The sequence below is a fragment of the Astyanax mexicanus genome, chromosome 13 (assembly GCF_023375975.1).
Source record: "Astyanax mexicanus isolate ESR-SI-001 chromosome 13, AstMex3_surface, whole genome shotgun sequence".
In the NCBI taxonomy this organism is placed as follows: Eukaryota; Metazoa; Chordata; class Actinopteri; order Characiformes; family Acestrorhamphidae; genus Astyanax; species Astyanax mexicanus.
This window is the reverse complement of record NC_064420.1, coordinates 23590219-23616497: the sequence shown is the minus strand read 5'-3', so window position 1 is coordinate 23616497 and position 26279 is coordinate 23590219. Positions and strand designations below refer to the sequence as shown.

The following is a 26279-nucleotide window of genomic DNA, read 5'->3' as shown; positions in this document are numbered from 1 at the left end:
TACCAAAAGTCGAGAGCAAAGTTTTTGAATGCAAGAGCCTATTTCATGCAACACTCACAGATTTTATTTTCTCACGTGTAAAATATAGGTGTGCTCACACAAATTTATCATGCTCTCTCTCAAATTAAATCTCCTCTTATACGAATCTGCGTGCGCTCTCTGATATATCATGTTTGTGTGCTATCTGGCTGTTCTTAATGTTTCAAGAGCGTGCGTGCACGCTCAACTTCCCGCTGTGTGCTCGCGGAGCAGTCCCTACTCGAGCGCGGAGCTTTTCACTGCAACAAAGCTGCCAAAAGTCTCCATCCAATCAGACGTGGCAACAGGATTTGACCAATTAAATTCGTAATGCCACTTGCTCTGCATTCTCATTGGTTTAAAATAGTTTTTACTATTACATTATCAGCTCAGAGCTAGATAACAGATGAATTTCGGAATACCATGATATATAATAACATTAAAAAAAAAAAAAAAAAAAAATATATATATATATATATATATATATATATATATATATATATATATATATATATATATATATACAGAAAACATTTTATTTATTATTTCATTTGGAATTTATTAAGTAAACGTTGATTTTTCAATAATTTTTAGCAAGCTTATTAATAGTAGTTTGTATTATTATTAGGACTACCTTCCTGTCGGCGGCGCGAGCAGTCGCAGCGGCCACTCCGGAAGCAAAACACGGTGCTTTTGTTTGTTTTTCTGTGTAAATAATCCGATCTGAACTCTCAATCATGCAAAAGTTCGCTATGGGAACAACTTACGACCGACAGACCCTGCTAGACCTGCAAAATCAACAAAAATCTGTACTTACAGACGGTCTACGAGCGGAGCTACGCGCGCTAGGCCTGCTAAGATCCGTGGCGTTTCCTGAGTCTGCTAGCCGGAAGAGGTCTCTCCGCAAGCGTTGCGCGAGGAGCCGAAAGCGCGGTAAGAGAGCCGGAGTCCGCGTTAAGCTAATGGCTAACTCCAGCCGGCCAGCGGTTCCATCTCTCCTTCTCTCCAACGTTTGCTCCCTGCCGAACAAGATTGACTATCTCCGGCTCCAGTGGACATCCCAGCGCGAGTTCAGAGACTGCTGTGTGTTCGTTTTCACGGAGACGTGGTTAACGGACTCCATCCCGGACTCCGCGATTGAGGTGAGCGGCATGCTATGCTACCGCGCGGACCGCGACGCCGGCCTCTCGGGCAAAGTACGTGGAGGTGGGGTGTGTGTTTACATCAACACAGCATGGTGTAACAACGCTGCGCTGATCTCCAGCTACTGCTCGCCGCTGGTGGAGTTTGCTGTAGTCAGAGCCAGGCCATTCTACCTGCCCAGAGAGCTTAGCAGCGTCTACATAATAGCAGTGTATGTAGCACCCAGTGCTAATGCTAATGGTGCTAATGCTAACGCTCTGCAAGAACTGTACACTGTTATCTCCAAACTCCAGAACTCACACCCCGACGGACTGTTTATTGTTGCTGGTGATTTCAATCACAGTAATCTGAAGGCTCTGCTGCCCAGCTTTCACCAACATGTGGATTTTCCAACCCGTGGAGCTAACCTGCTCGATTGTGTGTATACTAACATTCCCGGTTCGTACAGAGCAGAGCCCCGCCCCCACTACGGCTACTCTGATCATATCACTGTCATGCTCATCCCAGCATACAGACAGCTCATCAGACGTGCCAAATCAGAGAAGAAGCAAGTTACAACCTGGCCTCCAGGAGCCATCTCTGCTCTTCAGGACTGTTTTGAGCACACTGACTGGGACATGTTCAGAGAAGCTGCTACTTCTGATGACTCCATCAACCTGGAGGAGTACACAGACTCAGTGACTGGCTACATCAGCAAGTGCATTGAGGATGTTACTGTCTCCAAAACCATCACATCCCGCCCCAACCAGAAGCCGTGGATGACTGCAGAGGTGCGTGTGCTGCTGAGATCCCGAGACAAGGCCTTTAAGTCAGGGGACAGGGCTGGCCTCCGAACAACTAGAGCCAAGCTCTCCCGGGGGATCAGAGAGGCAAAGCGCACCTACGCAAAGAAAATCCACGCCCACTTCCAGGACATTACTGACACTCGGCGCATGTGGGAGGGCATCCAGACCATCACCAACTACAAGTCACCCTCCCCTGCTTGTAACAGTGATGCCTCCCTTCCAGATGCACTGAACTCCTTCTACGCAAGGTTCGAAGCACAGAACTACACGACAGCAAGGAAGACTACACCTCCTCCAAACGACCAGGTACTGTGCCTGTCGTCAGCTGATGTGCGGAAAACTCTACTCAGAGTCAACCCACGGAAAGCCCCAGGACCAGACAGCATACCTGGCAGAGTGCTCAGAGGATGTGCAGAACAACTCACAGATGTTCTCACGGACATTTTCAACATCTCTCTGAGTACTGCAATCGTGCCGACGTGCTTCAAGACGACCACCATCGTCCCTGTGCCGAAGAAGTCTCAAGTGTCCTGCCTTAATGACTACCGTCCCATTGCACTTACTCCCATCATCATGAAGTGCTTTGAGAAGCTGGTCATGAGGCACATCAAAAACCAGCTCCCCTCCTCACTGGACCCTCTGCAGTTTGCGTATCGTCTAAACAGATCAACAGACGATGCCATCTCTACTGCGCTCCACCTGGCTCTCACCCACCTGGACAACAAAGACTGCTATGTTCGAATGCTGTTCATCGACTTCAGTTCAGCATTCAACACAATCATCCCTCAGCATCTGATCAGAAAACTGAGCTTGCTGGGCCTGAACTCCTCCCTCTGCAACTGGGTTTTAGACTTCCTGACTGAGAGACCACAATCGGTCAGGATTGGAAACAACACCTCCAGCACCACCATACTGAGCACCGGCGCCCCCCAGGGCTGTGTGCTCAGCCCACTGCTGTTCACTCTGCTGACTCATGACTGTACTGCAAAGTACAGCTCAAACCATATCATCAAGTTCGCTGATGACACAACTGTAGTTGGCCTCATCAGCAAGAACGACGAGTCAGCATACAGAGAGGAGGTGCAGTGGCTGACGGACTGGTGCAGAAACAACAACCTATCTCTTAACGTGGATAAAACCAAGGAGATGGTTGTTGACTTCAGGAGAGCTCCAGGTGTCCACCACCCGCTGAACATCAAACTCTCTGCTGTGGAAATTGTGGATAACACCAAGTTCCTCGGTGTTCACATTGCAGAGAACCTCACCTGGTCCCTCAACACCAGCTCCATAACCAAGAAAGCCCAGCAGCGCCTCTACTTCCTGCGGAGACTGAGGAAAGCACATCTCCCACCCCCATCCTCACCATGTTCTACAGAGGGACTGTAGAAAGCATCCTGAGCACCTGCATTACCGTCTGGTTTGGGAATTGCAACACCTCAGACCGCAAGACCCTACAGCGGATAGTGCGGACAGCTGAGAAAATCATTGGAGTCTCTCTTCCCTCCATCACTGAGAACTACACCACACGCTGCATCCGCAAAGCCACCAGCATTGTGGACGACCCCACCCATCCCTCACACGGACTCTTCGCTCTGATGCCGTCCGGCAGAAGATACAGGAGCATCCGAGCCTCCACTACTAGACTCTGCAACAGCTTCATCCACCAGGCAGTCAGACTTCTCAACGCACAGAGACAGAACTGAACCCCCACCCCACCCACCACTCAGCCAACACACTCGCACAAAACTAAACTGTACACCCCCCCCCCTTTACACTCACAAAGAACTGAACTTCACCCACACACACACACCCAGTCAGCACACAGAGGCTGAAATGACTTATTTGCTGCACTCTTAAAAACTATAAACTCTACCTCAGTAACTGCTGTGATTATATATGTTCTATATGTTACAGTATGTCACACATCTCTGCACCTTATCCCCACTATACAATTTATTATACCGTATCGGTACTGCACTGTCCTGTCTTTAAATTGTCTCATCTTTTGTATTTATTGTATTTATTGTTATTTAGTGTTATAATTTTATAATTTTATGTTGCACTGTCATCACTCCTGCACTTTATGTTGTCGATTGCTTGTTGTTCTATGTTGCACCATGGTTCCGGAGGAATGTAATTTCATCACACTGTGTACCTGTACTCAGATGTAATGACAATAAAAGCCTCTTGACTTGACTTGATTTTTAGGAGATCTTAGACTGCACATATATAAACTACGACACATTTTACATTAATAGCTGAAATATGTTGCTCAGAAATAATACTATAATATCCTTGCTTAAAATTATTTAAAAATCAAGTTACAGTAGAAATTACAGGGGGTAGGATGGCGGGGGATTTCATTGCAGTTTTTTTCAACCAATGAGAATGCAGAGCAAGTGGCATTAGGAATTGAGTTTGTGGCAAGCCAAACTAGTCACATCCACGCGTTGTCCTCGCGCGTAGGATAAGCCTAGACCACACGTGCTACTGTTTTGCGACGCGTTCGATAAGGATACTTGTCAAAAGTGGACCTTACAGCACGCGTCGTATAGACCGTTTCAGAGGAATATTCATGAGCGTAGGAAGTGACGTTGCTGTTCCTAGAACACTTCCGTTTAGCGGTAAACAGCGTTCAAAACAGTGGACTTAACTTTTTAATTTAACATGAATGCAAACTTTACCTAATCTGAGAGTCACAAACATTGAAAATTAGGTCAAATTGTTCTTTAAACAAGTAAACTATGGAGGACCAAAAATTACATAAGTATAAATAAATACACATATAAATGTATAAATATGTAAACGAATAAATGAATAAATAAATTAATGTTGAAATTAATAAATATATAAATGCACATATAAATGTATAAATATATATATGTATATATATATATATATATATATATATATGTGCACAAATAATTGTATAGGTAAATAAATTAATTAATAAATAAATTTCTTATTTTTATATTTATTCATTTATATGTGCGTTTATTTATGTCAACATTTATTTATTTATTCCTTTATTTATTTAAACATTTATTTATTTATATGTCATTTTTGGTCCTCCATAGTAAACACGCCTGCTTTCGTTTTTCACACTGCTAACCTGCCATGCAGTTACAGTGTCTGCTCACAACTTCTCCCACCTTCTTATCTATAAACCATGCAGAGTACGTGCTGGATAGCGTCTGACTCGCTACAACCACATCATACACTATAGTGATGCCTTCTCTACTACAGGAACAAATATAATTATATGTGCCCAAACTGCGGTGGGCTTTCACTGCCTTCGTTTAAACAAGGTAGTGATCACATCTGGGAAGCATTTTAAATCAGAGGGAAAAAAAACAGTAGCCTGCCGTGGGCCTACAAGATTCTGATATCTGTCAGCTTGAGCACGAATAAAACCTCGCTCACTCCCTGAACTTTGCTTTAGATTTTCTTGAAAAAGAAAACAAAGCGGACATCAACATTTCCGTTTCATCCTTGAAATCCTGCCTGAGAAAAAATTGCTTTGACTATCAATACATTCTGCATGTCTTGTATGTAGGACCGATGGACCAGTGGTAAGAACTGTTGACTCCTGGCAAAATAATGTGCTTGCCGGTTTGAATTCCCTGTGGCGCAATATTTTCTCTTTTTATGCCAATGTTGAGTTGTTCTTTGAAATGGATGATTTATGTGAACTATTTGTCTTTATGTTTAATCTTCTTATTGTTTTGTGGAAATACCACGTACATAAATGTAAATGGGGGAGAAGGAAACCCTCATTTGCTGCTTTTAAAAATGAGATCAAATTTGACTGAAAATCTCTTGAAGGATGAACAGCCACAAAGCCCAAAGGACAATTATTTTAATGTCAACCTATAATTTTCTTACCTCTTTCAATTAATTTAACACTGTACCCCATCTTTCCACTGTTTTGCTTGATGTTTGAATTATAATTTATTTTATTTTTTGTGAAGCACATTGAATTACATCTGTGTATAAAATGCGTAAATAAAATGCGTTATACAAAGAAACTTGCCTTGCCCATAAATGTATCATCGAGTAGGCTGCATCTACGTTGCATGTTTCGCCCACTAGATGGCACAGTGAGTCAAGGGATGGATAGCCATTCAGTTTAATCCTACAGTTCTTTTTTGGCGGTATTGCACTGTAAAAGCCAATGTGGACAATTTCACTCACTCCACATTTGTTTTTCGTTTTCTCAAGAAACGAAACGGAATTCAACTTTTTCCGAACCTTAAAATCCTGCCTAAAGCCTTCCAGCTTTCTCCATTCCTACACTCTATCCAATTAGTGCATACAGTCTGTGGTCATGGAATATCATGGAGTTTGTAAGAAAGAACAACAACGAATGTGTCTGGGGGAGCTGAAAGGATTTGATGTCACAAAGAACATTTTATCAACATCTTGGTACACTTTCCTGCCTGAATGTGCTGATTTGCTAGCTGTATCTGCAGGGCACAAATGAGCTTGCTACCAATGCTGACAGATATCAGAATCTCGTATGCCCACGGCAGGCTACTGTTGCGCTTTGCTCGCAGAGGAGCAGATCGGTGCTGAGGGAGATAGGTGCTGGGCTATTCTGAACTTTTTGTGCTGGCCAGTGGTTGGCTGACAGCACTTTAAATTCATTGACTGTGAAAATCAGTAGGAGGAGATCATTACCATGCGAACAACGGGCGTTTTTTTGCACCAGTTACATCACGCATAGTGTAAAGAATACGATATGAAACGCGGCTGAGCAGACATATAGAATACAGAAACGCATTCTTTACTGCAAAATAAGTTTTTGTTCTTGTAAAGTTTCCAGTCATTTGGAGAAAGAAAGGAATGTCGCAGGAGCAGATCAATATAATATCTAACCAGTAAAAGAGATCAGTTTATAATTTTACATGGTGAATGTAAACACCTTTTAGCTAAATAAAGAACTGTAAAACACTTATATAAACACACGTATGAATTTTTCATTTTAAAATCAAAAATTTGAAAATCTGAAAAGCACCTGTATTTTTTCTTGTTTTTACCATATTTTAAATATTACATTTTCAATTGTACATTTTTAAGTGTTTTCAGTTAATTTTGTAATATTAATTGATACAATTAAAATTCTATGAATAATTTAATATTAGTGTAAACAGGTTTAAAATTTGGGAATGTATTTTCAGGTGGAAATTGGTAATATTAGGCTTGGAGCTTAAGAGTTTATAAAAAAGGTTTTGTTGACAGAACCGGTGATTCTGTCAACACTGTTTCTGGCGATGACCAGAGCGGCAGCCTTCCAGCAGCTCCGTGTAGCATTTCACCACAAGGGAACTTTTTTCACTGTTTACTTTCTTTTTTAATCTCTTAATACGCTGTAGTGTGTGTTATTTTTGTTTCCCATGGATACGGATCGCCAAATTCTGCACATGGGCTGCAGAAACTTTGTTTACTCGAGGGAAGAACTTCTCGCGCTGAGAACAAAGAGCTGTGCCGGCGCACGGCACCCCATTCCGGCTGAGCTTATGCGACGCTCCAGGGGCTGTAAAGCCGGAGCTAAGCTAAAGGCTAAACAACGGGAGAACCGCTGGAGATACAAGCCCTGTATTCCGGCAGTGGTGATGGGGAACGTGAACTCGCTGGTTAACAAGACGGACAAGCTTGCAGCATTAGTGAGGAACCAGAGGATCTGCCGGGAGTGCAGTATCTTCAGAGACTTGGCTAACCACTAACATTCCCGACGCTAATGTAAACATCCCCGGATTCGTCACGGTGAGAGCGGACAGAGAAAGAGAGCGGCAAAGCTAAGGGAGGTGGGCTCGCTATCCTCATTAACAACAGATGGTGTAATCCTGGGCATGTGACTGTTAAAGAGACTATCTGCTGCCGGGATGTTGAACTGCTCACGGTGAGTTTAAGACCATTTTACATCCCACAGGAGTTCTCAAATGCCATTGTTGTTTGTGTGTACGTGCCCCCCTGAGCAGACACGGAGGCTGCATGTGACGTCATACACGCGACCATCGCTAGGCTGTAGACACAACACCCGGATGCTTTTGTTGCTCTGTCTGGCGACTTCAACCACGTCACGCTGGACTCCACGCTGACTTCTTTTACCCAGTATGTGGACTGTCCCACCAGAAAAAACAGGACAATGGACCTTCTGTATGCTAACATCAGTGATGCGTATACCGCCATCCCACTGCCCCCACTTGGAAAATCTGACAACAACCTGTTTTTTCTGAAGCCTCAGTACAAACCCTCTGTGATGAGGCAACCAACCACAACACACTCCTTCAGGAAGTGGTCTCAGGAGGCTGAGGAGACCCTAAGGGACTGCTTTGCATCCACAGACTGGAGTGTGCTGCAGGACCCTCCTGGTGAGGACATTGAGGGGGTATCAGACTGCACAACCGACTATCTGAACTTTTGCATGGACATTGTGGTTCCTGTAAGAACTGTTCGCTGCTTTGAACTTGGGTTACCCTTGTCAAATGTCTTCAACATGAGCCTGCAGTTGGGGAGGGTTCCAATGCTGTGGAAAACTTCATGCCTGGGCCCTGTTCACAAGAAACCTCGCCCCAGTGAGCTCAACAACTTCAGGCCAGTAGCTTTGACCTCGCACATTATGAAGACCATGGAACGACTACTTCTCCCCCTTCTCAGACCCCAAGTACAGCTTGCACTGGACCCTCTTCAGTTTGCATATCGGGAGAAGATTGGTGTTGAGGATGCCATCATCTACCTCCTCCACTGAACCTATTCTCATCTGGACAAGGGGAGTAGTGCTGTGAGAATCATGTTTTTTTATTTCTCAAGTGCTTTTAACATCATCCAGCCTCCACTTCTCAGAGACAAGCTGGTGAAGATGAATGTGGATCCTCACCTGGTGTCCTGGATCACAGACTATCTCACCTGCAGGCCACAGTATGTGAGGCTCACTGACGGTACATCGGAGACTGTGGTCAGTAGCACTGGAGCACCACAGGAGACTGTGCTCTCCCCCTTCTTCTATACTCTCTACACATCTGACTTCCAGTACAACTCTGAGATGTGCCATCTGCAGAAATTCTCGGATGACACCGGATGCCATCGTTGGGTGTGTCAAGGGTGGTCAGGAGGAGGAATACAGGAGAAAGGTGGATGACTTTGTGGCTTGGTGCCGACTGAACCAATTGCAGTTGAATATATCCAAAACCAAGGAGATGGTGGTGGACTTCCGTAGGTCTGGACTACCCTTGCAGCCAGTCTCCATCGGGGGGGTTGATGTGGAGACAGTGAAGACCTACAAGTACCTTGGTCTGCAGCTGGACGACAAACTGGACTGGTCAACAAATACAGACACCCTGTACAGGAAGGGACAGAGCCGGCTCTATTTTCTGCAAGCTTCTGCAGATTCTACCAGTCAATCGTGGCCTGCATTCTCTTCTACGCTGTGGTGTGCTGGGGAGGCAACATGAAGAGGAGAGACGCATCACGGCTGGACAAGCTGGTCAGGAGGGCCAGGGCAGTGGTTGGAATGGAGCTGGACTCTCTGGTTGCAATAGCTGAGAGAAGGACTTTGGATAAACAGCTTTCTATCATGAACAATGATAGTCACCCACTTCACACCACCATCATGAAGCAGAGGAGTGTGTTCAGTGGCAGACTGCTGTCACAAAGCTGCACAACAGACAGACTCAGAAAATCTTTTATTCCGAGAGCCATCTTTAACTCCTCCCATCGGGGACGGGATGCTGCTGCTGACTGAGTTTAACTCAGTCACACCACATGGACATTATTCAACCGCTTAATAATGTTCAAACACTTCCCCAACCTCACTTACATTCAAGTACACTTTACTCATGACTGTGTATTCACATTCTCTTTTTAGAACTGTCTTCTAAAGTATGCATATTTATATTATATTTCTATGTCACATCAGTCACTTTTGTAATCAATGTCATTGCACATTGCACTTTACTCTGTTAATTACTTAATTATTTAATGACCATTAGCAACATCTACTGCACTGCTGTGTTTACAGATAGATCCTAACCTTGTATAGTTAGGTTTTTATAGCCTTATATATTTTGTATTTTTCCGTGTTTTGATTTGTCTGAGTATGTTTCTTATTGTATTGTGTTGTTGCTGCTGGATGCCTAAATTTCCTTCGGAATAAATAAAGTACCTACCTACCTACCGACCTACTTACCTATGACCATACCTTTTTAAAATACCTTTTAAAAAAATGGATCATAGAAACCTGTGCCACTTCTTCTTGAAAATGTTTTATGGGGTGGTCTGAACAAATACTGCCTGAAAGATCCAAGTTATTATGTGGAAAAATAGTTAATTTAAAATGATTTAATTTATGATTTGTTATACTTTTTTATATCAAAGAATTAACAGTAACTATGTTACTTTTACTCAAAGTACATTTTAAATTGAGTACTTTTTAACTTTTAATCGAGTAGATTTTTAGATGGGTACTTTTACTTTTACTTGAGTGGAATTTTAGCAAAGTAAAGGTACTTTTATGCAATTACAATTTTTCAGTACTCCACCTCTGCACACACCTCAAATAATCTACACACACACACACCACATATAATCTACACACACACATCACATGTAATCTACACACACACACCACATATCTACACACACACATCACATGTAATCTACACACACACACATCACATGTAATCTACACACACATCACATGTAATCTACACACACACCACATATAATCTACACACACACCCATATAATCTACACACACACACAACATATATAATCTACACTCACACACAGACACACACACACACACACACACAACATATAATCTATACACACACACCACATATAATCTACACACACACACACCACATATAATCCACACACACTCACCACATATAATCTACTGTGACGTGCCTGTCCCCTGATTGGGTGTTAGGTGGTGGGTCTACAGACCTACTCAAAATATGCACCTGTGTAGGTGTGCTGTGGGGGCCTTTCTTTTGTTCTGTTGTTTGCTGCAGGCAGCTCAGTTTCTGGGACTGCTTGATTTAGTTCTGTTTGGCATTATGCTTTAGTTGTTATTATTGATCCTTAGATGTGCTTTGGCCACCTTTTTTTTCTAATTTCTTCATTAAATTTATATTTTGCCATTTAAAAACTGTGTGTCCTCCATTTATTTGTTACTGTTTAGAGCCAGTCGTGACAAATGTAGGGCTCGTCCTACCTATTTTTTCTCTTTTTTTTTTTTATTAAATGGGGACATACAGTGTTTTTTGTTTTGGTTGTATATGGTTTTGTTTGATTAGGTTTGAGTTCATGTAGGATTGTTGGGCTAGGCCTACTTTGCTCTGCTGGATTGCATGCTGAGTCTTTTGGATTTGTTTGGTCTGTACAGTTTGGAGTACAGCTCTGCAGGGTGGGGTGGGTTTGTGTTGCAGTTCCCTTTTGGTAGGTTTAGTAGGGTATCTGTGTTTGGGCATACCATTTTTCTTTGGGGGTGGATTTTGAGGGATTTTGTTTTATTTTTTATTTTTGTACTTCTGTGTGGAGGGCACCGCCATGGTGGTTGAGTTTTGTGGCCTTGGCCAGGGGACTTCAACACTATTGGTGTTTGGGTGCTTAAAGAGACTTGAGTCTTGGAAGTTGTACGAAGACTAGGTTGAGTTTAGGTAGTTTTGTTTATTAGTTAGTGGGAATTGCACTTGCACCTGATTCATACACAGCTAGAGGTGGAAAAGCAGATTGAACATTATTGTTTGGATTTAGTTAAAGCAGGGAGACTTTCAGGGACTGGATTTGCAGTTGGTAATGTTTTGATGTAGTGAACCATCAAACCAGTTTTGATGTAGTGAAGTATCTTCAGCTACTCCTGAAGATTTGATGAAAGAGATGTTGATCGTTTTTTCTCACTATTTAAACGTGTGTCTGATGCCAAGGCCTGGGAGGATGGAGAATATACTCTATTGTTGCAGTGTGTGTTTACTGGTAAGGCTCAGGAGGCTTATACTGCTCTCAGTGTAGAAGATGCATCTCTGCTGTTTTACAGGCCTATGAGTTGGTTCCAGAGTCTTACAGGCAAAAGTTTAGGTTGTGGAGAAAAGGGGAGAAACAAACATGTAGAATTTGCAAGGGATATTTTAATGCATTTTAATCTGTGGTGTACAGCATCAGAAGTTAAGTCTTTAGAAGATCTAAAGGATTTAATTGTGCTGGAACAATATAAATATTTTGTTTCTGATACACACGTGACTGAACACAAAGTCAAGAGGCTGCTGTTTTGGTAGATGAATTTGTCTTGATTAATAATGCTTCATTTGGTCGTCGGTTTCGTAGAGAGTCTTTTAAGAGGGACTCTTCTTGGTATCCTTCTTCTAATTCTGGGGTTTATGCTGTAGGGGAGCAAGTGAGTCATTCACCTAAGGTTAGAAATCTTGAAAATATGTGCCATTACTGTCGTGCCAGTGGTTATTGGAAAAAGGAATGTCCTGTTTTGAAGGCAAAAACAGAGGGCTCTTCTTCCTCTAAAACACATTTTAGAAGTGCTCCAGCTCCTGTAAAACCTGTCAGCTTGGTTGCAACTGTCCCTCCTGTTTTTAAACCTGTAGATGGAAAGACTTGCGATCCCATGTATGTTCCATTTGTTACAGAGGGTTCTGTCCACTTAGTTGGCTCTTCAAAAGAAGTTCCCATTCATTTTTTTGGGATACTGGGGCATCAGAATATTTTATATTAGAGTCTGTGTTGCATTTTTCTTCTGATTCATATACAGGCAGTGGTGTTTTAATTAGAGGAATTGGATTGAATGTTCTGACTGTTCCTCTACATAGAGTTGTTCGGCCATCTGATCTTGTCCATGGAGAGGTAGAATTGGGTGTATGTTCTTGTTTGCCAGTAGAGGGGGTGCATTTGATTCTAGGAAACAATCTTGCTGGTGAACGTGTCTGGGGAAATGGTTCTCCATCTTTGGTTGTAACTTCAACACCAAACAGTCAGGGTAAAACAGTTGAAATTCCCTCTTCCCTCTGTGTTTCCCATGATGAGCTGGTAAGGGAGCAGTTGGCTGATCCTTCTCTTAGTGAGTTGTTTGACAAGGTTGTACTTGCTGATGTTATTGAGGATGTATCTTCAGGTTTCTTCCTGGAGGTTGAACTGTTGCTGAGGAAATGGGTTCCTCATGGCGTTCATTTTGTGGGTGACTCCATTCTGCAAATTGTAGTTCCCAAAAGGTATGTTGTCTGGTGTTGCAAACTGCGCATGATGTGTCAGGACATTTGGGAGTTAAAAAGACCTACAAAAGGATACTTCAGCATTCATTTTGGCCAAAGTTAAAAAGGGATGCATCTTCATACATTAAGACGTGCCACACTTGCCAGTTAACTGGTAAGCCCAGTCAGGCATTGAAACCTGCTCCACTTTACCCAATTCCTGCTATTAGTCAGCCTACTGAACATCTGATTGTGAAGGAAGAAGAGCGGCGGGAGCGCGATGATCCGGGGGTGCGCTGGTGGGAAGACCGACCGGGGAGGAAGAATGAGTAAGCTGGAGTAGAACCAGGGGCCTCATGTACTAAAGGTGCATACGCACAAAAACATAGCGTACGCCATATTTCACGCTCACGGTCAGATGTACTAAATTTGACTTGAACGTGAGAAAGTGCGTTCCCCTGCGGCAGTTTCTTTTCGGGCGTATGCCTTTTTTTTGTGCGTATATATTGTTTTTTGTGATTTGGCGACACTTAGAGGCGATGCATTGAAATGACAACTAATAAGATATCCTTTACGCACACATTATAGTAAGCATTATTGGGTAAAATATACTCAATTAATCAGACAATTTTATTGGCTTACAGAAATAATTGTTCAACGTGTTGAACGTGAGTCGTGGCAGGTGTGATGTTTTCGTGCACTTGCGCTTGATTTCAAGTTAATTGGGATGTACAAAGAGAAAGTACTTGGAATTTGATTTTGATAAATCCAGATTTTTTTGTGCGTACGGAACTTTTCAGGTCTGAGCGTACGGAACATTTTAGTAGGAAGTCCACGCAAGTCTTAGTACATGAAGCCCCAGGAGTAGCCGGAAAGGAGATAACTGACTTCAGACGATGAGCCCGACGAGGGGGAGCAGGAGCAGAGACAGGCTGGCCAGGAGGGAAGAGGTCCTTGTCGGAGGCAGTGAGTTAGAGGTCCACGGTCGGAGAGCAAGCGAGATGCGAGCAGGTGGGTGCCGTAGATTCGACTGTACAAACTTTCGTCACGAGAGGTAGTTAGTTAGGGCAGGTATTTATAGGACGGTTGATTGATATGGGGTGGAGTTAGAATGTACAGTTCGGGCGTGGTCCTTCTCCCAATCTTTTGTTATTACATAACATCACTGTGTGACATGTTTAACCTGGCAGTTGCTTTTTACACTCTGTCTGAATTTTTGATAAATAGGCCAATAGAAATGATTGAACATTACCTGAAATAAAATAATTTTACACGGACATTAATTATCATGTGAACTTAATACAAGGTCTTTGCCTTACAATGAAATTAAACAGTGTATCTTGGAAAAATATTAATACCCCATGATCTTTTCTGCATTTTTTTATGTGACACCTCAAAATCTTATTTGTATTTTATTGAGATTTTATGTGATGGCAAATAAGTTGTTTTTCTAAATATTTAATAAATATTAAGAGTGGAATGCTTTTTTATTCAACCCCCTATTCTCTGTTACCCCAAAATAAAATCCAGTGTGTCCAATTGCCTGGTCACATCAGAAATGGTAGGGGATAAAGTTGTAGATAAGTATAAAGCAGGGTTAGGTTATAAAAAATATCTCAAGCTATGAACGCCACGCCGTGTGGAGCAGCTTTAATATTAGCAAAAATTTGTAGAACATTTGCTTGAAAGCAGTGGGAATTCGGGTCGGGATCGGGCAGACAATGTAAACTCTACATATGAAGCCTAGTGCTCTGTACTCACTGCTGTATTTTCTCTGTTCTTTTGGTTAGATATACAGTGGCTGCTTCACTTGAAGCTTCAGGGTCTTTAGTTTTCATTTATCCATGATGAGTAAAATGCATACCGCTTCATTCAGACTCTCATTAATAACAGAGTTAACATGTTAATCTACTAGCTATATCTGCCTGTGACTGTATGCCAAACCAATCAACTATAGCTCGAACTAAACATGTTTATTTTGCAAATATTCATCACTAAATAACATCTACTGAACTATTTATATAAAAAATACATTGCAAAATAATAATCATTTAAAAAATGGCCCCTTGCAGTACTTCTGCAGCCGCCTGGGGGGGGACCCCGGCCCACAGGTTATAAAAAAAAACGCTTCAATTCACACCACAGAATTTTATTCGAACTATTTTTTTTAAAAACTATGTAACATATTATTTTTACCTAATTGGTACTTTATTACATAAAATCTCAATAAATTACATTACATTTGTGGGTGTAACATGAACAAATGTGGAAAGGCACTGTATAATCATAGATTCCTTTTAAAAAATTATATTTATTTATATGTTTCTTTTTATTTGATTGATAATGGACTCCCTGCTGACAACACTTCATTAATTTAAAGTAAACATTTGTTTTTAGGAAAGGTAATGTGAATATTTTTATTAAATAATATTTATTTTAGTTTAAAGTGAACCTTAAAACCTTTCATTTCATTTTTATTAATTTTCATTTTGTTTAAATATAATTATCTCACGATTTAGGTAAGATATACTTATTAGACTAAAAACAAAAAATGATACATTAATTGTTTAATATGCTTCCATAATCTGACACTCTTTTTTTTTCTCAGTTTCAGACTACACACTGTGTATGTAATAACTCTTCACTTACCAGAACAGATATCTTTATTATAAACTGACCCTAAACATACATTCTGAACAGTAAAAGTGAAGTAAAGACTTTATATTTCATTTTATTATTGAAGGGATTTTGACTGATATGTGTTTCTCTGTGGGTGTTTAGGGAGTGTTTGTAGATTAGTGCAGTTTACTTACGTGAAAGAGCGCTGGGGAGGAACAGTAATATCACCCAAACATACTGCATTTCTGAAAGAGACCAGCACAATGAAATCAATACACTCAGCATAACTGATCACAAAACAGCATTTACATCACAGCTGACATATTTTAATATTTTCACACAAAATCTGGGTGTTAATTGTAGATTTAGGTGTATATGAGAGTAACCTAAAACCCACCAAACATTTCAGACTAAAAAGTGATTTTTTTGACCCAAAATATTTAAAATAATTATTATAACAATTCCATACAATTAATAAAAAAAAACAATAAAAGGATGTATGTATCCGAAGAAATGCTTTCCATTTCAAGAACATTATAAATATAATAACAAAAACCTGTAATTCTTCAGCACCTCATTTGATGTGGCACAGACACCAAACATGTATTAGAAGATAAAATTAAAGTAAGAGTTACTTATTTTACTCATGTTAGAATGTTAACTTACAGCATGTACAAAATTAACATCATATTACAGGTGTGTGGCCCATTTCTCAGTATGAACATTTTAACCCATTAAACATTAGACGTCTTATGGACTTATGATCATGTATATTGAATCAGTCAGTCCAGGACCAATTCTGCACTTCAACACGTGTAACAACGTGTAAACTATAGGTCTGCTATTTCAAATGTCTAACCTTGACCACTTGGATGTCAATATGCAGTTAAACATTTGAAGGTCTGACTTTTTTGGACGTCATGGGGATGTCTAAGGGAGGTGCAGGAAACTGAAATTATTAAAGAATATATACTTTTTTTATTTATAATAAATCAACATCAGTGGCGGATGCTGATCTTTCAAGGAGGGGAAGCTCAATTTCGGCCTACATCTTAAAATGTGTCGGTTTATTTCTACGTAAATTCTACCCTCCCTGAGACAGTATCATCAAGAGGTGTGGCCAACAGTACATTTTATTTGTTACAGCACTTCCAGTACACCAGCTCACTTTATCATACCAGAACAGCTGAAAATACCTGTTACTTTTCCCCACCTTTTGCACCAAATTAAACCAAGGGGTTGATCTGCCCTGCCGTATAACTCTGTTTTTCTTCGTAAGGAAGACTATCAAATGGTATTGCCAAAATCCGGTCCACAACAATAAAACTGCCATTATGTGCAGCTTGCTACCTAGCTAGGAACTGGCGATAGAAGTCAGAAAGAGAGATAGAAGTCAGAAAGAGTGATAGAGGTCAGAAAGAGAGATAGAAGTCAGAAAGAGTGATCGAGGTCAGAAAGAGTGATAGAAGTCAGTCTCCAAACTCAAGCAAGAAAACTCCAGAAATTAAAGCTGGATTTGTCGCTAATCGTTTTTACTAAAGAAAATGCCGCTAAGAGGATTAGGAAAGTCTCTAGTTCAACTCAGAACAGAATGAAAGTTAAATACTCCCAGCGCGGATGTTTACACCAAAATATCGCTGATTCGCTCAATTCGCTGTCAATCAAGGGACAGACAGATCTTCCCATTATCATACAGAAGCTGAGCGTCCGAGCCATAGACTGTATATAGCTGGACAGAGCATGGTCTCTCAAAAGTGAAGCCAACACAGGTCGGGCGCCCCCTGCTCTTCAGCTGCAGAAAGCTGTGTAACTCCACCCATCCCCATAGGTTTCAATGGCAAAACAGACAACTTTCAATCACATTTTTTCTAATATACTGTAATTCTACATCCTTTATTTAAATGCAACAGCTAGTGTAACCTCTGCTTATATTGTCAAATTTTTATATCCCTACAGAATTCGGTTTTTTAAAACTTTATTCAGCTCTATTCAAAAAAGGTGTGGTTATTGTAAAAGGGCTGGTTATGGGCGGGAACAATAACAGACCGTCAGCTCCGCTCCGCCCCGCTCTGCAGTTTGTGACCGCGAGGCAGCCCTCAGGGGCGGGGTTATTTAAATGAGTAGGCTGTCTCTCCACAGTCTTTCTCCCTCCTCTGGTCTCTACTGCACAGACTCGGGTGTCAGGATCGCCAACATGGCGGAAGATTTTGGCTTCATTTTCATTGAATTTTCATCTTTTTTTACAGTCTCTGGTCCGGGCCAGCCGAGGCCAGCACACTGCCTCATAGACCCCCAGAGACGCTGAGCGTCCGATGGGCGGGACAAAGCCCAGCATTTATCCAATGACTCGTCTCGTTTCGCCGCACTCTTTACTTCGCTATTGAACTATGTGGACGCTCAGCGTCCTTAAGGTGCTTACACACTGCACGCGGTAGGTGCGGCGCGGTACGCTGACCCCCATAGGATTCAATAGTGTCTAGAGCGGTAGAGCGGTGCGTCGCTGCCGCGGAGCAGAGCGGAAAGCGGCGCGTTTCCCCGCCCATAACCACGCCTCCACCGCGCTACCGCTTACCGCGGGCAAAGTTCAACATGGTTCAACTTTGACCTCGCGGCAAGCGGTACCTCGGCAGAAAACGCATGACGTGAACTCACGCGACTAGAGAGAAACTGTAGTCCAAACAACAATAAACGTGCGCGAGAGACTAATAATAGCGATTAGTGAATCCCCTCAGCTGTACATCACTTCCCTACACTCATATAGAGATAACAGGAGGAAGAGAAGAATCAGAGCTTTGTTCTGAGGCTGAGAAACAGATACAGATCCACAGAGGCTGTAGAGACTCAAAACTACAAAACACCGCTCGCAGAGGTGATAGGTTTTAGAAAACTCCGCCTATTATCAGCAGGAGACGCTTGGCGTCAGCAGCAGCGCAACGCACCCGCAACTGACCAGCGTAGAGCAGAGCGGCAGCACAGCGGAATGCCGCGCGGCATACCGCGTTCAGTGTGTAAGCACCTTTACTACCTTACGGCTCACCTGTTTACAACTTGAAAGCGTCAAGGCCCCCCTAATAATAATAATAATAATGATAACATATCTAAATAAATAGAGTATAATAAACTTTTACTACCATAACTTTACCCTGAAACAGTGATTTAGGCTTTCCAAATATAGTAAGTACATGAGATTCTTACTGGAAACATGCTCTACTATTGTGCTTCTTTTGTATTTTTTCCTTTCAATATACACTTAAGAGTAGCACGGTTTGACAGGGTAGCACAGCTCGACAGAACACCTGATCAAGGGCGTAGGAGCGGGTTTGATATTGGGGGGGGGGGGGGGCACATCTGCTAATACAAATCAAACCCCACCTTATAGTTTCTTAGAACAACATTTGTGGAATTACTTTTAATCACAAATAAACAATTTTTTCTGTACTTCTGTTTATTATTAGTTACATCCAAGTAAAGGTGACTTTACAACCAAAACATGTTACTCCACTTTACATTTACTGTTGTTAAAAAAAAAATTCGACTTAAAGTACTTCTTATGATTGTTGGTCTTTTACGGAAAAGAATGTAACCTTATGTTTCATAGAGACTTTTTGGCAGAAGTTAATATAAACTTTAGATAACCTAAACCCTCCTAGTCTGTTAGTATCATGAGCTTTTACTAAAGGACCAGATGTATTCCATTATTAAATCTAAGGGGCTAAGAGATTTTAACAGGTTAATTCAATAAATGATTGTTTATTAGCTAATCAGATGGATCCGGTGAAAAACACACATTTTTAGGGCATAGACCAGGATTAAGAAACTGCTTTAAACTACCTACATAAAGTATTGTACTAAATTCTGGCTATCCACTACATCCAGGTTCTGGCTATCTAGTTAGGCTAGCTAAAAGAATGTTCCGTTGTTATAGCTGACAGCAATCCTGCAATCCTAGGCTAAAAGTCAAAATGACTATCACAAACTGTATTTTATTAAGCTCACAGTGGGTTTGATCTGTTTGATGTTTCCCCCCCACTCTCCTCCGCTCTCCGAAAAACCAGGGAGCTGATTGGCTGTTTCTCCTGAGAGGCGGACGCGAGTTTGAGACCCCTCCTATATGGAAAGGTAATATTTGACATATATGTCCCTATATCAATAATGGTGTTTCCATGTATAATTCATATAGGTGATGTATAACACTGGCTAGGTTAGCTAGTTAGGTTTAGTCAGGTTCTCAGCTAGAAATAGATACTCAACGAAGCCAGTGCCTTTTCCTACCAATTTACGCGCCTAACACGGCTTTATGCAGACTTTAAAGATTGATGTTTTTTAGGGTTTATTGTAAACCCTAAATATAACTGTTTATATGTGCATTTCCAGGTGTTAGGCTGTTGCCCTTAAAGTTAATCAAAGTGGGATCTGGCTTAGTTTTACATAAATTTTAATATATTAATACTTTACACATCCCAAATCATTATCTATAATCTGTCTTTTTTTATGTATTTCCATGTTTATGAAGAGGCAAACAAGTACGAGGCTGAAGCTTCTTATTCGGATTTATCTTATCCAGTCCACCTTAAAAAGTCGAAATACCAATGATTCGCCAGTAGAGAGCAGGGTTGAGCCGAGCAAAACGAGTTTGGTATTTAGGACATATGCACTGAGAATACATTGCCTGTTCTGGGTATTTCCAGATGTTCTAACTCCAGATTATCAAATAGTCTTTTGAATTCGACACCACATTATGAAAATAGAACTTTTAGACTGTAAATAACCTAAAGAGCTAAAAATATTACTGTACAGTCTCCATACCAGTCTCAGTTCTTTTGCAGACTCCAACAGGTTTTCTTCCAGAATGGTCCTGTATTTGGCTCCACCCACCTTCCCATAAATTTTAACCATCTTCCCTGTCCCTGCTGAAGAAAAGCAGGCCCAAACCATGATGCTGCCACCACCATGTTTGACAGTGGAGATGGTGTGTTCAGGGTTATGAGCTGTGTCGCTTTTACGCCAAACATAACATTTTGCATTTTGGCCAAAAAGTTCCATTTTGGTTTCATCTGACCGAGCACCTTTTTAACACATGTTTGGTGTGTCCAGTGTTGCCAACTCCTCAGTAAGGAAAGTAGCTATTGGCTGTCCTAAAAGTCGCTAGAAGTCGCTAAATGACGTCATCACCTAATTTGCATAATACATGTTTTTGAAGCTGTAAAGGATTAGGGTTGTGGGAGAGAAAAAAGTGAGTAAAAAACACCATAAATATGTTAAAAATGTTACAAATGAACAACTTCTGTTGTTTTTTAAATAGGACGTCACTTTTTTTTACAATAATAAATTGTTTTTTTGGCGTGTTCTTAAATGTTATTATAAGAGCAGCAGTTAGCCAGAACTGTTATTCTACGTTTTTTTTTTTTTTTAGTTTTTTTTTAGTTTGTTTGTTTTATTTTATTTTAATTTTTTTACGTTTTCTTAAGTTTTCTTTATTTTTAAACTTATCATAGACAAATTGTTCAATAGTTCAATAGATATTTAGCTTTTTTATAAAGAGGCAGACACTGTGGAGGAGGTGAGTGACAGGCTATGTGGTGAATGAGGTGAGTGACTGAGACTGTGAGAATTAAATTAAGGGATTTCTTTTCGTGTCACACTGAAGACACAGTTATATTTATACTTCTGCTCTGTAAATACGGGGCGGGGTCAGTCAGCGGTGGCTGCGGGCACACGCGATTCATTTACAGACTTTTTATAGATATCTTTGACATATGGCTTTCTTCTTGCCACTCTTCCATTAAGGCCAGATTTGTGCAGCGTACGTATGATTGTTGTCCTACAGAAAGAGTCTCCCACCTCAGCTGTAGATCTCTGCAGTTCATTCAGAGTGATCATGGACCTCTTGGCTGCATTTCTGATCAGTCTTCTTCTTGTTTGAGCTGAAAGTTTAGAGGGAGGGCCGGGTCTTCATAGATTTACAGTGGTCTGATACTATGGGCCGAATAATATTGCCCCTCTTTTCAGTTATTTATTTAAAAAAAAAGTTTAAAACATCCAGTAAATTTCATTCCACTTTACAATTGTGTCCCACTTGTTGTTGATTCGTAACAAAAATATTACAATTTCATTTAGGCTGTTCACAGTCTAATGGGTATATTGTCGTAATGTCGTGTCAAATTCAACAGACTATTTGATAATCTGGAGTTAGGGCAACTGGAAATATGCAGAACAGGTAATTTATTCTCCTTTAATCTTTTCAAATGCCAAGTTCAGAGAGTTGGAAAAAAAACTGTACAGTAATATTTGAAGTTATTTAGGCAATACACAGTCTAATAGGTATATTTTCATAATAGAGTGTCGAATTCAACAGACTATTTATATCCTAAGAATATTTTTATCGTAAATATGTGGGGCAGCGAGGTATATCGTGTTTATTCCCGTGAAGAACTGCTGGCCCTCCGACGCATGGGACGTGGGGGCATTGTCCACACAATATCATTCAGAGGAGCTCATTCAGTGGCTGACTGCTGTCCCAGTCCTGCTCCACAGACAGACTCCAAAAGTCTTTTGTCCCTCAGGCCATAAGACTGTTCAACTCCTCTCAGCACAGCAAACTGAAGACACACCCCATCAATGGACACACTCTCAGTCTTGCTGATGCCTATTACATTATTTTTATAGTTCTACCCTATTTTACACTAGTAGTTCATTCACTATCTATTGTTTACATATGTACAAGTTTGCACTGTTAAATTTTAATTATTATATAACTGTGTATTTGCACTTTCTGCAAGGCTGACATCAGTTATCCTCAGTTCATTCACATCAACTGGAGTTCACTGTCTATTGACTGCACTACCTCCATTCTCCATCACACACACACTAAAGACAGTATAATTGTATACTTTATTTTTTATTTTATTGTATTTTATATGTATCGTTATACCTTATCCTTTTGTAACTTTGTGCACTATGCCTACCTGCAGCTGGATATCTAGAATTTCCCCTTGGGGATCAATAAATATATGTAAATTATAGAAGAATATGTCTAAAACTGTGATGATATTGTTCAGAAAGTGCTGTTTTATAGGAATTTACAGAGCATTCATGGGATTCAAATTTAATTGTTTTAAATTTTTCAGTCAAACCAGAAAAGGCTTGTATGGCGTGATTGTCCCAATCACATTTCACAAAGTGAATTAATGTGTTTTCTGTTTAATCAATCATAGATTAACAACCCAGATATCTACTTGTGAGTCTGGTTGGCTAAAAGTTTGGGCATAATATTTTGAAGCCACCATTAACTAAAACATTTTGTCCTAAAAATATGACATTTAAATATCATATGGTGTGACACCATACTCCTTTAAAATGGGCAATTGATTGAAGACATTTAAATATTAAATATAAAAAAGTTCAATTATTTACTAAAGAATATTAGAATTCCTGTAGCTAACATTCGACAAATTAAAATACAAAGTGTAACATCTAATGAATGCAGTAAGTGGATTAGTTAATGTCTTATAAAAATTCTTCACTTTGTTGAGAAGAATTCACATGTTCTTAAAAAATAATAATAATTTGGGTTATTTACCATCAACCCTTCATTGTGACATATGGGGAATAGTGCCAGCAAAGATTGCAAGAATTTTGGTACTTTTATAAAAAGGTATTCTCAAAATAATTTAAAGTATATGGAAATGAATTGATTAAACATCTTCCTATGTGTAGATAATAATACAATAATGCAATACAATAATTCAATAAACAATAATGCAAAAGGTATGTTTGCACGTGAACAATGTTATACTTTTATACAGTCATGAAATCAAAGAATCAGGATAAATTGACTTACATTATAACATTATACTATTTTTTCATTTAATACACAATAACATTCATGTCACACCACGTGACAATTTTAGTCACTAAGACCATAAACTAGTGTAAATTTTATTTTAATTTAGTGTAAATGTAAATTTCAAGAAAATTCTACATATTCCATATTTGGAAAGATAAGAGTTGGTAGAATATAACCCAGTGACTTAATTTTAAGATTTTTTAAAAAACGTTTTTTCAGCCAAATATGTCAACCGTCCGTGTTAAAGTTGCGTGAATTCTGTAAACTGACTTATTGAAAGAGAGTACTGCTTTACCGGGTGAGCAGAATTCATTTCAGACGCAGCCTGGGAGTATAATTTAGGCAGTTATCTAAATAGCATTGGCAAAAAAGAACATGGTCTGAAACCTGGTGGGGAAAAACAGCTAAAGAACATGGTCTGAAAACGATTGGGGGGAAAATAGCTTTTCAGGGTGTGACCGCACCCTTATAGAATTTCCCCGAAACCGTTATATGAGGAATATCTTCATTCTGTTACTTTCCTCGCTTCTAAATAACTAACTTCACTTTAACTAAGTAACGTCCAGCTGTCCCGCTAACCGTTTTTCTTTAAAACAGTCCTTCATAAGTTAATTAGTGCTGTTCTTATCTAACTTCTGCTTTACAGATCCGTTATTAATAATATCATGTTTGTAATGTTTACTCACCGCTCACTGTGGTGTGGCTCTGCCTCAGCAGAAGACCAGTTTCTACAGTCAGAGAGTGAATCTATTTCTCTCAGAACTGCAAGAATCTGTAGAAAAGCTGTTGTTTTATCTGCTGGTGTTTTTGCCCATAAAAACCACAAAACCGCTACGTGTCTCTCCCTCACAAAATGGTGAAGCTGCGAGAAGCTCTGAGAAGAACTTTCGTTTTGCTGATGAAACAGTGAGGGGCGGGGCCTGTACAGCGCTTAGCCAATCACAGCACAAAAATATTATTATAAACATCATTAGCTTTAGTTCCATATGTGCAAAATTAAAATACACAAATACAAAAATAATCCTTACTTTTATTTGAACACTACCACATACAGTGCCTTGCAAAACTATTCACCCCCTTGGATTATTTCCCTATTTTACTACATTACAACCTGTATGTATTTTTTTTATCTGAATTGAATGTGATGCATCTGCACAAAATAGTCTACGTTTTAGAAGTGAAATGAGAAAAAATATATATGTATATAAAGAAAATATGAAAATAAAAAACTGAAAATTGGCATGTGCATATGTATTCACCCCCTTTGTTATGAAGCCCCAAAAAAGTTCTGGTGCAACCAATTACCTTCAGAAGTCACATGCTTTGTGACTTGAAATGAAATGAAGGCCACCTGTGTGCAATCTAAGTGTCACATGATCTGTCAGTATATACACACCTTTTCTGAAAGGCCCCAGAGGCTGCAACACCATTAAGCTAACCAAACAACACCATGAAGACCAAGGAGCTCTCCAAGCAAGTCAGGGATAAAGTTGTAGAGAAGTATAAGTCAGGGTTGGGTTATAAAAAAATATCCAAATCTCTGATGATCCCCCGGAGCACCATCAAATCCATCATCATCAAATGGAAAGAACATGGTACCACAACAAACCTGCCAAGAGAGGGCCGCCCACCAAAACTCTCAGCCCGGTCAAGGAGGGCATTAATCAGAGAGGCAGCACAGAGACCAAAGGTAACCCTGAAGGAACTGCAGTTCCCAAGCAGAGACTGGAGTATCTGTTCATATGACCACAATAAGCCGTACACTCCATAGAGTTGGGCTTTATGGAAGAGTGGCCAGAAAAAAACCTTTACTTACAGGCAAAAATAGGAAGGCTCGTTTCGAGTTTGCAAAAAGGCATGTGGGAGACTCCCAAACTGTATGGAGGAAGGTACTGTGGTCAGATGAGACCAAAATTGAACTTTTTGGCCACCAAGGGAAACGCTATGTCTGGCGCAAACCAAACACATCTCATCACCCCAAGAACACCATCCCCACAGTGAAACATGGTGGTGGAAGCATCATGCTGTGGGGATGTTTTTCAGCAGCAGGGACTGGAAAACTGGTCAGAGTAGAGGGGAAGATGGATGGTGCTAAATACATGGATATTCTTGAGCAAAACCGGTTTACGTCTGTCAGTGATTTGAGACTAGGGCGGAGATTTACCTTCCAACAGGACAATGACCCAAAGCATACTGCTAAAGCAACACCTGAGCGGTTCAAGAGGAAACGTGTAAACATATTGGAATGGCATAGTCAAAGCCCAGACCTTAATCCAATTGAGAATCTATGGTCAGACTTGAAGATTGCTGTTCACCAACGGAAAAGGAGCTGGAGCAGTTTTGCCATGAGGAATGGGCAAAAATTCCAGTGGCAAGATGTGACAAGCTCATAGAGACTTATCCAAAGCAACTTGCAGCTGTAATTGCTGCAAAAGGTGGCTCTACAAAGTACTGACTTACGGGGGTGAATAGTTATGCACACTGATGTTTTCAGTTATTTTGTCCTATTTGTTGTTTGCAGTGTTGGGAAGGTTACTTTTAAAATGTAATCCCTTACAGATTACTGATTACATCACTCAAAATGTAATTTGTAACGTAATCAGTTACATTACTTCAAGTGAGTAACGTAATCTGATTACTTTGGATTACTTACAATATTGTTGTTTT

The 26279-nt window shown here is 40.4% G+C and overlaps 1 protein-coding gene across 2 annotated transcripts in view; it reads right to left on the bottom strand.

Annotated features, from left to right (window-relative positions):
• The window catches only part of LOC111197517 (butyrophilin-like protein 2), a 69328-nt gene extending 44845 nt beyond the window's left edge, over nucleotides 1-24483 (bottom strand). For both annotated transcript variants that reach the window (XM_049463199.1, XM_049463200.1), the window contains exons 1-2: nucleotides 24299-24483; nucleotides 15961-16011 (exon numbers count right to left, since the gene is read on the bottom strand). In XM_049463199.1, coding sequence (XP_049319156.1) covers nucleotides 15961-16009 — 49 coding nt within the window. In that variant the 5' untranslated portion in view covers nucleotides 16010-16011; nucleotides 24299-24483. The remainder of the gene's footprint in view (nucleotides 1-15960; nucleotides 16012-24298) is intronic.
• Between the last annotated feature and the right edge of the window lie 1796 nt (nucleotides 24484-26279).